The sequence below is a fragment of the Mus caroli genome, chromosome 19 (genome assembly GCF_900094665.2).
Source record: "Mus caroli chromosome 19, CAROLI_EIJ_v1.1, whole genome shotgun sequence".
Lineage (NCBI taxonomy): Eukaryota > Metazoa > Chordata > Mammalia > Rodentia > Muridae > Mus > Mus caroli.
In genome coordinates this window covers 54,494,132-54,508,113 of record NC_034588.1, presented here as the reverse complement: position 1 = coordinate 54,508,113, position 13,982 = coordinate 54,494,132, and the positions used below count along the sequence as shown (strand labels likewise).

Here is a 13,982-nt window from a genome sequence, read left to right as displayed (position 1 = left end):
CAAACACACATACATTCAGTAAGTGTCTATAAGGAAAACACTCGTAAATGCCAACGTATAGAATATACATATACGTGAGACAGTTTGTATGCTAATAAGATTTCACTGCCGTGTTCTGAATTAGATCTTGTAAGGGTCCTGTCAGAGAGTTTAGTGCAACTCTTTCTTCCCCTTGTTCCAAAGTTTGCTTACCACTGTTGGATCATGCCTCCTACCTGACTGCCCAGGGGGTGGGGCGCCTGAAGATCCTCTTGGTAGACAGAGAAACACGGTCAGGACAGCAGCTCTGTTCCCAGCGCAGGGTTCGATGGCTATTGGCTTAGGGGCACCCTGGAAAAGAAAACCCACTGTGAGTTTGCATAGGTGACAACATGGTGGCATGGCTACTTCCTTTGCATTTCCTCTGTCCTTCAGTGAGCATAACTGCGTCCCTACTTGGCAGAGATCCCCTGAGGCGGCAGGTGTGTGACTAGGCCCTCATGTGACTACAGCAGCACATTTCACTGTGATAGCCCAGCTGGCACATCACAGAGCTATACATCCTGGTTACTTTTCCTCCGTTGTTGCCTTTCAAAATAGTGATGAGTTACATAACCCCATTTACCATAATGGTAAAGGTAAGGGAATCACAATTGCAAATGCCCCACTGACACATCTTTTGAAAATTTATTTCTATGTGTGCATGTTTAATACAGCAGTGGCATTATTGCTAAAGTCAAGTGGGCTACCATCTCCCCACAGTCTATACTTTTAGCATCATTTTAGTATACAATACAGTATTATCAAATCCAGCCTTCCTGCTGTACAACACATCTCCAGACTCACTCACCTTAGCAAGCTAGGTTTATGGTCACTGCCCTGCATCTTCTTCTCTATCCCTCCCTGACTTGGTGACCACGTCTCTGCTCTTTGATTCTGTGCATTTGTCTAAAGAAAATTCAATTTTTAAGTGAGAGCTCTCACATGGGCATATCTTTAAAGTTACCTAAGTGACAGACACATGTAATAACTGTCCATTATACACTTGCATAAATAAAAGGGCAGACATAAAGTTAACATGTAAAAACTGCCAGAGTATCGCACTGATGTTTTACTAGGGATTAAATGTGTCACGGCTTTGCATATATTGCCTGATTTAGTCTTTTATGAACCCTATAGGATGAGAATATTGGAGAGGGTTCCTCTGTAGCCACTTCCTCCAAATTAAAACATGTTCTCCCAGCAGGAGAGCATTAAGTCTCAGAAAGTAAAGGAGACTTACAAGTCTCAGGAAGCTCCTGAAACAGACAATTTTCACAAAGGTCTTCCCCAAGGATACAAGCAGTAACAGATGCTGAGGAGGACACAGGTCAGCTCGGCTGTCTGCACTCCAGTAAGTAACCCCGATAAACAAAACTAGGTCAACAAAACTAGGCTTGGGTGGAATGGCTTTGGGGGCAGTTGTTGATTCTCTCTCTGGGATGAAAAGATACTTGTTCACATCTCCCAGGAAGTCAAGGAATGAGTGCAAACTCTCCACAGCTGGGAAGAAGTGAGAGGGATTGCATGTGGACCCAGGGAACTGCCTCCTGAGTCTATGTTCTCAACAGTACCCTGTGGCCCATGTACAGACAAACATGTACTCCACACGCATGCACACAGATACACACAGACACACACGCACACACACACACATACACACACACAACTACATGTACAATCTGTACACTCACCCCTCCCTACCTACACACAAATATATACAGGTTTTGGGCTTAAATATAGGGTGACTTTTTGAGAGACCACAGGTCATCACCTTAGCCTAGACTGGCAGCTTGTGTTCCATTATTTGAAGAATCAGAGGTTGGAGATGGCTGTCAAAAAAGTATCTCTATATGGAGGCAAAATTAAACAGAAGACTAATAATAACAGAAAAATGCCTTAATTATCAGAACAAATGATTTATTCAGATGATTTTTCTACTGAAGATATTTGAACTTTTGAAAAAATATAGACATATGTAGCCATTCACCTAGAATATTCTAGAATATTGCCATTTCCAGAAAGCTTAATGAGGCATTAAAGATAAAATATGTTCTCTTTTATGTAAAACTTAGACTGAGTTCCTGGTTACAACGGTTTTATGTGGTTATAAAGGATTTCTCCTTTATAGCAACATAAATCTCATGTTTAAAATTATCCTCATATAGATATATTTTGGAACTTTTCTACATGAGGGTGGAAGTGGCCAAGGTAGGAAGCAAAGGGCATTAAAATGTTCCATGATAATGTGATTGGTCACACTGTCTGACTTGTACCAAGTTACATGATCTATGGTCTGATACTTTAAAAGCTTACATTTAATTTAACAGATTAAGTTTTGAAAATGTTAAGTCAGAATTAGCATAAATACATAGATATTATCCAATGATGTAAATATTTTGAGAATAGCCTTGTCATATTGCAAGACTAACAGAAAAAAATACTATGAATTTTCCAACCATATTTCTAGGCAACTGAAGTGTATTTTAATTTAATAGATGCAAAATATATGTAAAGGTCAACTTGCTAAAATATACCAAGAGATTGCCAAATGAATTCCAGGTTTAAATGGCAGTAATTTATTAGAAATATCAAAATTCCTATCACTGTTGCTAAGAAATAACTTAGTATTGGCAGCTCAGATAACGATATCTTGGCTATTTTGTTTTGTATCTCTAAGTATAACAACCAACAGACTTAGTTTATTCAAATTCATTTAAATAGCTTGGTTGGTTATGGAAACCAGAACAGTGGAATTTGAATATGACTAAAGATTTTTGGGAAACCGTGTTTTTGGTGGGGGGAATTCAGGGAAATGATACGTGTGGTCTGGGAGGCCATCACTTGGTGCTGATGCTAGGCTACCTTCCTACCAATTTTTTTTAACACCACAGGAAAGACCTTAAACACTGAAAGCATCAACTGAAGGGAAAAATTAGTGAAAAATAGCTGTACACTTCTGGTGGAACACAGGCTAATTAATGAACACTTTAAACTCAGAGTCGCAGCAATGGAAAAGGACAAAGGGCCTGAAAAACTGGACCACGGGGTAGGAATTATGGCTCCCAGGGAGTGAGTTCAGTAAAATTATTCATATAATAATTCTCTCACTCTCACTTCTGCTGTGATTATATAGAAAAATATATTTTTAAAAACCTCTTTGTGTTGGTAAACTATGTAGAAGGAGATTATAATTCTACTTTTCAACCAAATTGGCTTGCAACTTGGTTGCAATTTTTAGCTCCAAGAACTTTCATTGAAGGGTATTATTGACAAAGCATGAATCATTCATTATGTTTAAAATATTAGTAACTAGCCAGTTCTTCCACACTTCTGAAAGGAGTTAACATAATTAAAAATTATTGCAACAGAACTTGTGATATATCACTTTAAATATGGGATTTTAGGTTTTAAAAAGGGAAAGAAGCACTCTAACACCCTTGACTTACAAAAACAATAGCAACATGCTACACATGATAATATTTTGGCTACCCTGAAGTTTGTCAGTTGTTTTGTGATAACCATGTAACTGTGAATCACAAATACTTCACAATGACATAACATGCTCACAGAAACTTGTAATAATGTATCATGCATTTTCCATGGCTGCCTTAAGAAGTGATAAGGCTCAGCTCTGTTGCCTGCAGCACTCAGCAGCTGGGATTTACTTCAAGGCAGGCTCCTGTTGTGCTGCAGAGAACCAGTGGGAGAAAACACGGCTGATAGTTTTGAAATAAGCGGCCCTAGTCTAGGAAGCACAAGACACACAACACAGAACACACAACACTCACAACACACAATGCTCACATGACACACAATGCTCATTCAACATATAACACTCATACAACACTCACAGGACACACACTGCTCATACAACACACAATGCTCACACAACACACACTGCTCACAGAACACAGAACGCACAACATACAACCCTCACACAACACACAATGTGCACACAGAACTGTTGGCTTCACTAGAGTTTTTTTCAAACTATAGAACTTGGTTTCACGTCATCATTATGATGGGTCATATATTTTACAGTAAACTCTTTCCAGTCTTTTAGCTACTAAAAGCAAAATACCAGAGAAGCTTTGGGAATCACAAATAATTGCAAGATATTTCTTAAAACATAGTATGTCCTGAAAGTGTGGCTGTCATTTGAGGCAGGGACCTGTTTTGGGAAACTGCTGTGACATGAATCTCAGCAGGCTCAGAACATGCTCAGCTCCCAGTGGGGCCCATCTCTGGAAGCCCTACATGGTGGCTGGGGACTTAATGGAATGTCTGATTTTCTTAGACTAGCTATTCACCTCATATCTAGGGTCATGACTCATATAGATAAGGAGTGAAGGTTTAGAGTAAGATCATAACATGGTGGTCAGAGCTAGATGTATGGAGTCTTTAAGTACATTAAAGAATTGTTGGCAACCAACAGAAAATGTCTGTGGATCAAAATGGGCATGGAGGCTGCCACAAGGGGTCTGTAGCACCAAATAGCATTCCTGGGAATCTAGGCATGACGCCTATCCATCTTAGAGCAGCTTCACCTCTGTTGATGTGAGAGCTCGCTCTTCAACTCTTCTCACTCACTCCAGAATCGGTCTTCCTCCTCTGCCATCTTTCTGTGATCTAGAACTTTGTCCCTACAGTGGCTACTTTCATGATCCACATCCCTCAAAGCCATATCAAGTGTTACCAACCATGAAGCTGTTCCTGGTCGGAGACACCTGCCCACTTCCTTTTTATGTCTTTACAGATGATGATCCTCTTGAGTTAGGTAAGTGGTTTTCCATCCCACTTGATCAAGCCCTTGGAGACCTGGTGTTTCCTGTTTCTTTCTTCCCTCTTTCCTTCTTTTATTTTGTTGTGCTTTAGAGCTGTAGATAAAACCATGGTCTTGAACCTATGTAAACTCTCTACCACTGAGTGACACCCCTGGCTGGCCGGCCGGCCTGCCTGCCTTCCTTCCTTCCTTCCTTCCTTCCTTCCTTCCTTCCTTCCTTCCTTCCTTCCTTCCTTCCTTCCCCTCCTCCTTCTTCTCCNTCTCTCTCTCTCTCTCTCTCTCTCTCTCTCTCTCTCTCTCTCTCTCTGGACAGTGCCTTGCTATGTAATCTAGGCTGGCCTGTAATTTATGATCCTTCTGCTTAAGCTTCTCCAGTGCTACTGTCAGAGGTGTGTGCTACCACACCAAGCTCCCCATTTGAGTTCCTTATTCCTCATTTAGCTCCCGTAGTTACTTCTTCTCTTTGAAATGCCTGAGTGTTGTGGCAAACTCGGGGAGGTGGGGGTCGTTTATGTCTCTCAATATTTAAGATATTGAAGTCCATGTTGGGTGTCTGTAATGGTGCCAGCAGGTCCTGAGTTAGTCTATGCCTTGCCTATAGTACCTGCTGCAGTGAAGAGGGTAAAACAGGAGAGATGAGCAGGTAAACTTGTCACAAGGGTTGCAGCAAGCCGACAGTGTGATGTCACTTATCTAATACTTCAGAGTATTAGAGAAACAATAAAACACTGAAAATAATAACTACTAACAAGTACTGAGGGATTTCTGACGCCTGTGTGTGCTGCTCAGCATCTAACATACATTGTTATGTATAACTCTGCAACAAGCTTACGAGGAGAAAACAGCAGTTTTCTAATATACAGTTGAAGAAACTGGAATTCGGAAGGGTCAGCTGATATCGCAAGGCAACACAGGCAGTCACAGGCAGATTCGGGATTCGAATATGCGGGTTCTTAACTGAAATTCTAGCTGTAATACTGAAAGGTCACTCTAGGTTTCAAATATACAGTTTTATGAAGAATATATTTGTAGTATCCAAGGCCTCTCTCATCCTGTTAAGATCTTAGTTATAAGGATTACATGTATATACATGCCCATTTCTTTTGAAAATATTTTAATCAATTCTTTGGAAATATCATATACTGTACTTTAATTATTATTATTATTTAAAATTTTAACGGGAAAATTCATACAATAGATTCTAATCATGATTTCCCTTCCCCCAGATGTTCCCAGCTTCCCCAGCCTCCTTACTCATGGAACTCTAAGCCCTTTCTCACTCTCTTTAGAAAAAAAAATGGAAAACAAAAAAATAAGTAAACAAAAAACTAAAAGCAAAGAAACACACACACACACACACACACACACACACACACACACACTTATGCATGCACACACACATTCACAAGCACAACGGGCACACACACTTACACCTGCACTGCATGCATGTATAGAACTGCGACCAGAAAGAGCACTAAGAATCGGTGGGTCCCAGGGTCAGCTTTTCCATTGTCAGGCTGTGTGTCACTATGTCACTTTACCTAGATGTAAAGTGATAAGTGTGCTGAGTGACTTTTAGGGCCCTTTTCCTCCTTAATAATTCGTTATTATGACTTATGGATAGACTCTAGAATATCAGACACTGCAGTACCTAGTACTAAGCCTAAGTACCGTGCAGTTTAAAACCCCAATGCTTGGGTAGTGCTTTCTCCTGCTCAGGCACTTTAAATGGCTGCTATAATTTAAGGAATCATCTTATACCATATGATGAATACATCACATGGGCCTAAGTGGCTACCATCTCATGCCAAGAAAGCAATTAGAAAATTGAATGAAGGAATTGAGGATTAATGTGGCCATGTTACACTTGTCAGCAGCAGTAAGTGTTGTGACAGAGAAAGAATAATGTCTGACAGTATTCACCAGCACTAATCTGATATACGAGTGAATTATTAAAAATGCAAACAACTGCACATTAATCACTCTAGCTTTCACTCCTAAGACGCGTCTAATGGTACTCTTATCAGACCTATCTATAAATATGAACGACTTGGTATTTGCTGTTAAATGACTGCTTAAATTGATAGAAAATTTCATTTTTGGTAATACTAGTAAAACTGAATTAAATTTACTGAGCCTTGAATCAAGTCAGCATAGTAGCTTGATCGTAGCTAATCATATGTTGAATTCCATGGGACCAGCAAATTTCGGAATTCCAGATCCCCAAGTCAGATTCTTGGGCTTCGTGGTTGGTCTTGAAAACGATGAGATTGCAAAGTGTGTTCTTTACTTACTGGCTTCCCTCGCATGAAATGATAAACAGAACGAATTCCCTAGCTGGCTCCATTCAGTAGGAGAACTCACAGTGACAAAATAAATTAAGCTGATGGGGAGCCTCAGAGGCTGGGCTGAACCATCCTGGAAGTCAATTCAGAGACTGCCTGAGGGAACAGGGAAAGGGAGAAGACAGCATTTACAAAGTGGCCCGATGCTCTGAAGGACCGGACTGTCAATCATTTCACACCATAGCATTTCCCTTTGAGGAAACACCTCCATGTATCCCTGTTCTTATTACATATATGCACAGGTACAACACCATTCATGTATGCTGAAGACTCAAATCTGTAGTAGTTTGTGTTGCTTAACTGGGCTCTGTTTTTAACTAAGTGTGCAGCAGGGGCTTGGGAGTGAGGCGGCTCAGTGGTGGTAGCAGCTCCTTTATCAACTGCTTCTCTAAGAGTTTGGAAGCCAGAAGGAAAATGATCACAAGCCCAGTCTCGTGCTTTGTCTAATTGGTTAATAATTATAGATGCTGATTCTTTAAAAATTAATTCATAGTAGTATTTTTCAAGAACTCGACATGGAGTATCTCAGAAATAATTTCTGTAAGTGGAATTTTAATAATCTATATTCTTCTCAGCATCTTGGTTCAAAAGTAATTTAACCACTAGGTTTCATGTATGGATTTGAGAATAGAGACTATTATTCCTGGCTTTGAGAAGCAGTGCTAAATGAGATACAAATGTGTGGACCACGTCAGCCATATTGCTTTCTTGCTCAAGCCCAGGGATGGGGCATTTGTCACTCTGTTCTGCCACCCAGACTGAACACCAGCACTGGCACTTGCCAATACCAGACGACCCTGCTCACCCCTTTCAACCTTCAGGCCCTTCTCACGTTATCACGGCAGAATAGTTCACCTTTCTTTCAGGGACCAATGAGTCATGCTGGGGCTGAGCAGCAGCCAGTGCTCTGGCTTCAGGCTGCTCTCTGAGCAAAGCGTGAGCTTGGTCAAACCCTTCCTCTTGTCTCCCATGTCTGATGGGTAGGCTGGAGCTGAACGTGGCTTACTCAGGGTGGTGCTGCAAGGACTACAGGAAGTTTTACAGTTATCCCCAGACATACAGGAAGTACCTGGTAAGTCAGCTCTCCTGAAAACACCACCCCACCCAGCTCTCATCTAGCCTTGGAGTTAACTCAAAGGAAGCCATTTGAGGGCAGGGTGGCAGTTTAGAATCTCTGTTAATGGCTTGAGGTAAGAATAAATTGAGACAACCAGCTTTCAGGAGGGATTCTGCTGTGGGAAGACAGGTAGCTGATGCCACACACCCGCTGGGCTGGACGCCAGTGCTGCTACAGATGTCCTGTCGATCTACACTGGGCACTGCTTTTATTGGGTCCTTATCACATGCTGCACGATTAGACTTTCTAGCCCCGAAGACCACAGAGGTGTTTGACAGACACCTCCCAAATAAGTGGATATTCATGAATGCATGCACATTGACTTTTTTTTTCTTTTCCAAATTGTGCAAGGCAAATCTCTGAATCTTGTAGGAAGCCATTATGAACAGAACCTCAATCTGGAGCAGATCAATAGACAGCAATAAAGAAGTTAAAGTACGCCTGTGCTATGATTTTTCAGACTTGTCTATTCCAAAGCATATTGTGTCATTGATGCAAAATGGGACCTTAGGAACAGAGCTGCCAGGTCAACTCTGTTTAAAAGGCAAACAGTAGACGTTGGGTGCTGAGGAGGGGGCAGCTAGGCACTTACAGAGGAGTATTCTGTAAACATGGAAGGAACCCTGAAAGTCAGATGGAGGGGACATAGGAGGGTGGTCAGTAGTTTGTAAGAAAAATAAGGAAGGGTGGAGGTTTCTGGAAGAAGGGAGAATCTGAATGAAGGAACAGTCATGGTGCAGATGGCTTATCTGGGAAATTGCTACAAGTTCCAGGGATACATTCTAGGAATTGCCATGTAGAGAGGGGTACAAGCAGCCAGAGAAGAAGACAGGGCTCTTCAAGAAACCCTCAGCAGTCCCCTTACACTCCTTGGCCAGAGCTGAGGTCACAACCCTCTGCTTAAAGTCGAGGAGGCGAGGTGCTGATGTGCCTAGCCCATGTAGGGCAGCGTATGCAGAGACCCCAGATGGACACTACACATCCCTCTCGGGAAAGCACTGGGTTCTGGTGAAATGTTAGGCTTAGTGCGCATTAAATTAAAACATTTACTTCTGAAACTTCCATCATAAAAGTAAATCAAGAGGCCCTGTGAAAACTACGCGTCAGCAGAAAGACAGAAAGTGCAGATTTGGCAATATTCTTAATGAGGAATCAAATGTTAATAGATCCAGCATAATAAATGACTTTCTGCTATGATTATTACACCAATCACAACCTATTATAAGTAAGAAGAACGTGGTCAAAACTCGGAATGGAAGAGCTTACTTAACACACACAGAAGCACGTGTCAGCACTGTAGAGTAAGACTTGCCTGCACACAGAGAAATGAGTCACTCTGGATGACAGTGTTCCTAGAAAGCCCAACATTAACCCTATGAAGGCCAAAGCTTAACTATTTGAAGCATTAAAAAAAAAATAGTCTTGGGCTAGAGAGATGGCTCAGTGGTTAAGAGCACTGACTATTCTTCCAAAGGTCCTGAGTTCAATTCCCAGCAACTACATGACAGCTCAGGACCATGTGTAATTATGATCCAATGCCTTCTTCGGATGTGTCTGAAGACAGTGACAGTGTACTCATTTACATAAAATAAATAAATCTTTAAGAAAATAGTGTTAAATAAAAAATGGTTTCTCTGCTTCTCAACCAGACAGTAAAATATTAAGTACAATTTAATACTTATGCATGCTGCTGATACAGGGGGTGCAAATATGACTATAAGGGGTGTCATGGTGGAAGCTGTTTCCTTCCTCCCCGTTATCCTGCCTAGGAGCCACCAATAGTATCTTGCCTGCTGCTTATTTGCTCTTTATATACAGGCAAGTGAGGATTCTGCACCCTCCAGAGAGGAGCATGGATGGTTTTCTACAGGATGCATGGTGATGCACAGGCTGAGATGATCTCGAGGCTTCTTCTTTTCCATGTTCCTCTTTGCTATGGATATGGCTATTCCCTGTCCACACCAGTCCCAAGCCCATGGACCACAAGGCACACTAGCCTTTTCAATTTCAAGACCCCCACAACAATACCATTTTGAAACAATCATACTATAATGTCTAGAAATATTTCATTTGACTCAAATGACATTTGCACAGGAATCAAACTTACGTTTAAAATAAACATGATATTGGGCATATTATTTGGCCATATTGATTTGGTGAGAGGGGAGGCAGCAAGGGGGCTCTATATGTTAAGATCTTTTCTTGTTTTTCTGGATCCTTTTATCCTCTCAGACATGGTCTCAATGGATGAGACCAATGTTCTAGTGTCTTAAAGCAGGAAGGGAGTTCCAATCAGACATCATGCAACAGTAGGGAAGATGGTCAGTCGTCAATGCAAATGTTACAAAGCCCTGAGGTGAAGCCTCCTACACATACATATAGCACAGGGACCTTCCTGCTTGCACAGCTGAGAGGGAAGGTTTCTACGGGTAGACATGCTTAGCAATTGCTTCTTAGGTGTGTTCTCAATACCCCTGACTGGTCCAGGAAGCCTCCCCTTGCCTGCCCGCTCTCTATTATTAGTTAAATTAAAATGTCCTTGATTTATAGGGAAGTGGGTTTAGATAGAAACAGATGATGGAAGATGACAGAGGGTTCTTCTGTCTCTAAAAGGTCATGTGATTCTCCTGTGGGCATATACGTCATTTCTGGGCTCAATTGGATCCTGCAAGGTGGCATTTGTCACACTTGCTCATGGCCTGAAGTATAGAATCCTTATATGTCAAGACTAAATATATTGAAGCAGCCTCCTTTGTAGCTTTTCCTCACATGATCTCACTATGCATTCAGCTACCTCATCACAACTTGTATTAGAGAGTGAATAAAACCTCTCCCCGAGGCTGGTTTGTATCGATCCTAAAGCTCTGCCTCAGTATGACTAAAAATTAATGGTCAGAGTCTGTGTAATGATCCCTACCCTAGTTTCACTAAGGCCGCTTTACAAACTCTCTCTTGGTGAGAGTAATTATCTAATTGTTTAAGCCACAAGGAGCCTTCTGTCATTGGGCGTGGCCCGCTGCACACATCTGGATTAGTGTGCTTTCTTTAAAGACCAGAAGAGGACAATTAAGATATCAACAGCATAAATATAGGTATCAAGAAGGAAGCAAATAAATCTTGGATACTTTTCCTTGGGTCTGTGGTAAATTGGGTATTTTCCCCAAATTCCCAACCAGCAGAATCTAAGACTGAATCTAAGATTGGCCTCTTGTTTAAAAATACAGTTTTAACACTTTGGGTTTGAAAACTTCCCCAAACACAGTCTCAGTGTTGAAGCACTGATTCCCAGAGGTGAGGCTTTCAGAAGGTAATTAAAACATAAGGCTTTAAGCTCAGTGGTATAACTCACTGTAATTCATGGCTTAATGGGCTACTAGGAGGTGGCGGAACTTCTTCGTAGGCCTTCATAAAGTGGCCTAGCTGGAAGAAGAAGGCCACTAGGAGTGTCTTTTAAAGGGCATATTTTCTTGTCCTACATTCTTGCCTCCATGGCACCCAGCTTGGCTGTACCACATGCTCCTGGTTGTGACCTCTGTTTCACCGCAGGTCACAGCAATGGGACTGGCAACATCGGTGGAGGCATCCGAAATCATGAGCCAAGTACATGGACTGAGACATCTGAAACTGTGAGCCAAGGACATGGACTGAGACACCTAAAACTGTGAGCCAAGTACATGGACTTGTGAGACCCCGACTTAGAGCGTTTCTCCCTGGAAGGTAAAGCCCCTAAAACATTTCCCCAAGCTTGTTTTCCCTGATCTTTAAAAATACAGCTAGAAAGAAGCTCTTTGTTCTCTATAGCCAGCAAAAGATCTTTTTGTTTCTATACTGAACAACTGAAGATGCCTGTCTTCCTGTGCCAAGGACAACTGGAGATGCCTGTCTTCCTGTGCCAAGGACATGGAGATAGACGCTGGAGAGGAGGCTGCAGCTCACTCCCCCCCTCACCTAAAAGGAGCTGTAGCCAACTCTCCTCCCAACTCCTCCCAACTCTCCTCCCATCTCCTCCCAATTCCTCAGCTAACTGTTATAAACCCCCTACTGTCACCACTCGGGGTCGAACTCCCCTGCCCTGCACGGTGGAGGGACTTCGTCCTCAGCTAGCTGATAATAAAACCTCTTGCAGTTTGCATCAGGTGTGGTTTTCTCTCGGGACACTGGGGTGCTGGCCAGCTCATCCCGGGACTTGAGCNGAGGCCCAGCATCCGGGGCCTTACAGACTGAGACACCTGAAACTGCGAGCCAATACACTTTCTTTCTATAACTTTCCTCAGCTATTTTGTCACAGCAACCAAAAGCTGATGGATGCAAGGGCCTTTCAGAAGCAATTAAATAGGATAATGAAAGAAATCATAGCAGAGTAGATCCGACATTCTCTAAAGAGGGTAGGCCGTGCAAAGATAATACAAAGGAAACATAGCTGGTGGGAAAAGGCTGGACCTGGAAAGATGAGGACTCAGGGAATGAATGCTTCTAGTTTGCAGGCAGCCAACTACCAGAGTCAGGAAAGAGACCAGATCTCCATTCTCCTTCAGGACCTCTGTCAACATCTTAATTTCATACCTCTGACCCAGAGAACTGCTGTTTTAAGATGCAAATTTGTGGTAACTTTTTATGGAACCCTTGGGGAACCAATACAGTGTCTTCAGTCCCAAGCCAACCTCTGTTAGAGAAGTTGGGAAACACTGCTTGCGTGCTATCTCCTCCCATTGTTTAGGAAATGACCATGTTGGTACAATCGGAAACAGTGACCAATACAGCACTGAGGTCATTCAGCTACCTTCATTTGAGAAATAAGCAAATTATTAGACAAAAGGGCAAAGGTCATCAGGGAAACTTATATAACTATGAGAGTTTTGTGTTCAGCCTACAATTAATGACATTAATAAACTTGGAAGCCATCACAATTGCTTCTAAGAATGTAGGTACAGGCTATGTTGGATGTGAGGTTCCCTAGGAAACAGATTCTGAGACTTTGAGATGTGTGAAGCTGGGCAAACAGCCTCAGGATTAGTATCTGTGTAGGGTGAAGGCTACAGCTGGGACAGAGTGAGCAGGCCACCTGTGGTGTGAAGCCTGCTCGGAGTAAATGCATCTTTCTAAAGGCATTCGAGCTTCCCTATGGAATAAGACATTCCCCAGGATGGGACTGCACACCATGGGAGGAGCAGGTTCCCTGCAGAACGATGGTGCTCTGAGCTGGGAGGATGAAAAGCTCAGTTCCAAAGGGCTTTGCACACCCTAATCCTCTTACAGTATTTGAAATCATAAAGAAAACATCTCATTAGCTGAGAAGGGACTTTAGCCAGGCTCAAGCAAACGGACCTAAGAAGCAAGGTGTAACCACTTTAATAACTGACAAAATGGACTTCACATCAAAATTAATCAGAGAGGGAGGGAAGAACACTACATACTCATCAAAGGAAAATATCCACCAAGAGTATATTACACTTATAACCATTTATATACTAAACACTAGGGCACCAAATAAATAAAAAGAAACATCAGTCCATCTAACATCACACGTTGACTCTCACACACGGACAAGGGGAGATTCTGATACCTTCACAGATAGGCAGGTCATCCAGACAAAAACTAAACAGAGACATGCCAGAGTTAAATAATGCCACAAATAAAACAGACCTAGCAGACATCTACCGAACATCTCTCTCTCTCTCTCTCTCTCTCTCTCTCTCTCTCTCTCTCTCTCTCTCTC

The 13,982-nt window shown here is 42.1% G+C and overlaps 1 protein-coding gene across 1 annotated transcript in view; it reads right to left on the bottom strand.

Moving 5' to 3' along the window:
* Nucleotides 1-13,982, bottom strand: part of Atrnl1 (attractin like 1) — a 515,328-nt gene that overhangs the window by 89,150 nt on the left and 412,196 nt on the right. The window contains exon 28 of the mRNA XM_021151617.2: nt 216-330. Within this exon, the coding sequence (XP_021007276.1) occupies nt 216-330 (115 nt within the window). The remainder of the gene's footprint in view (nt 1-215; nt 331-13,982) is intronic.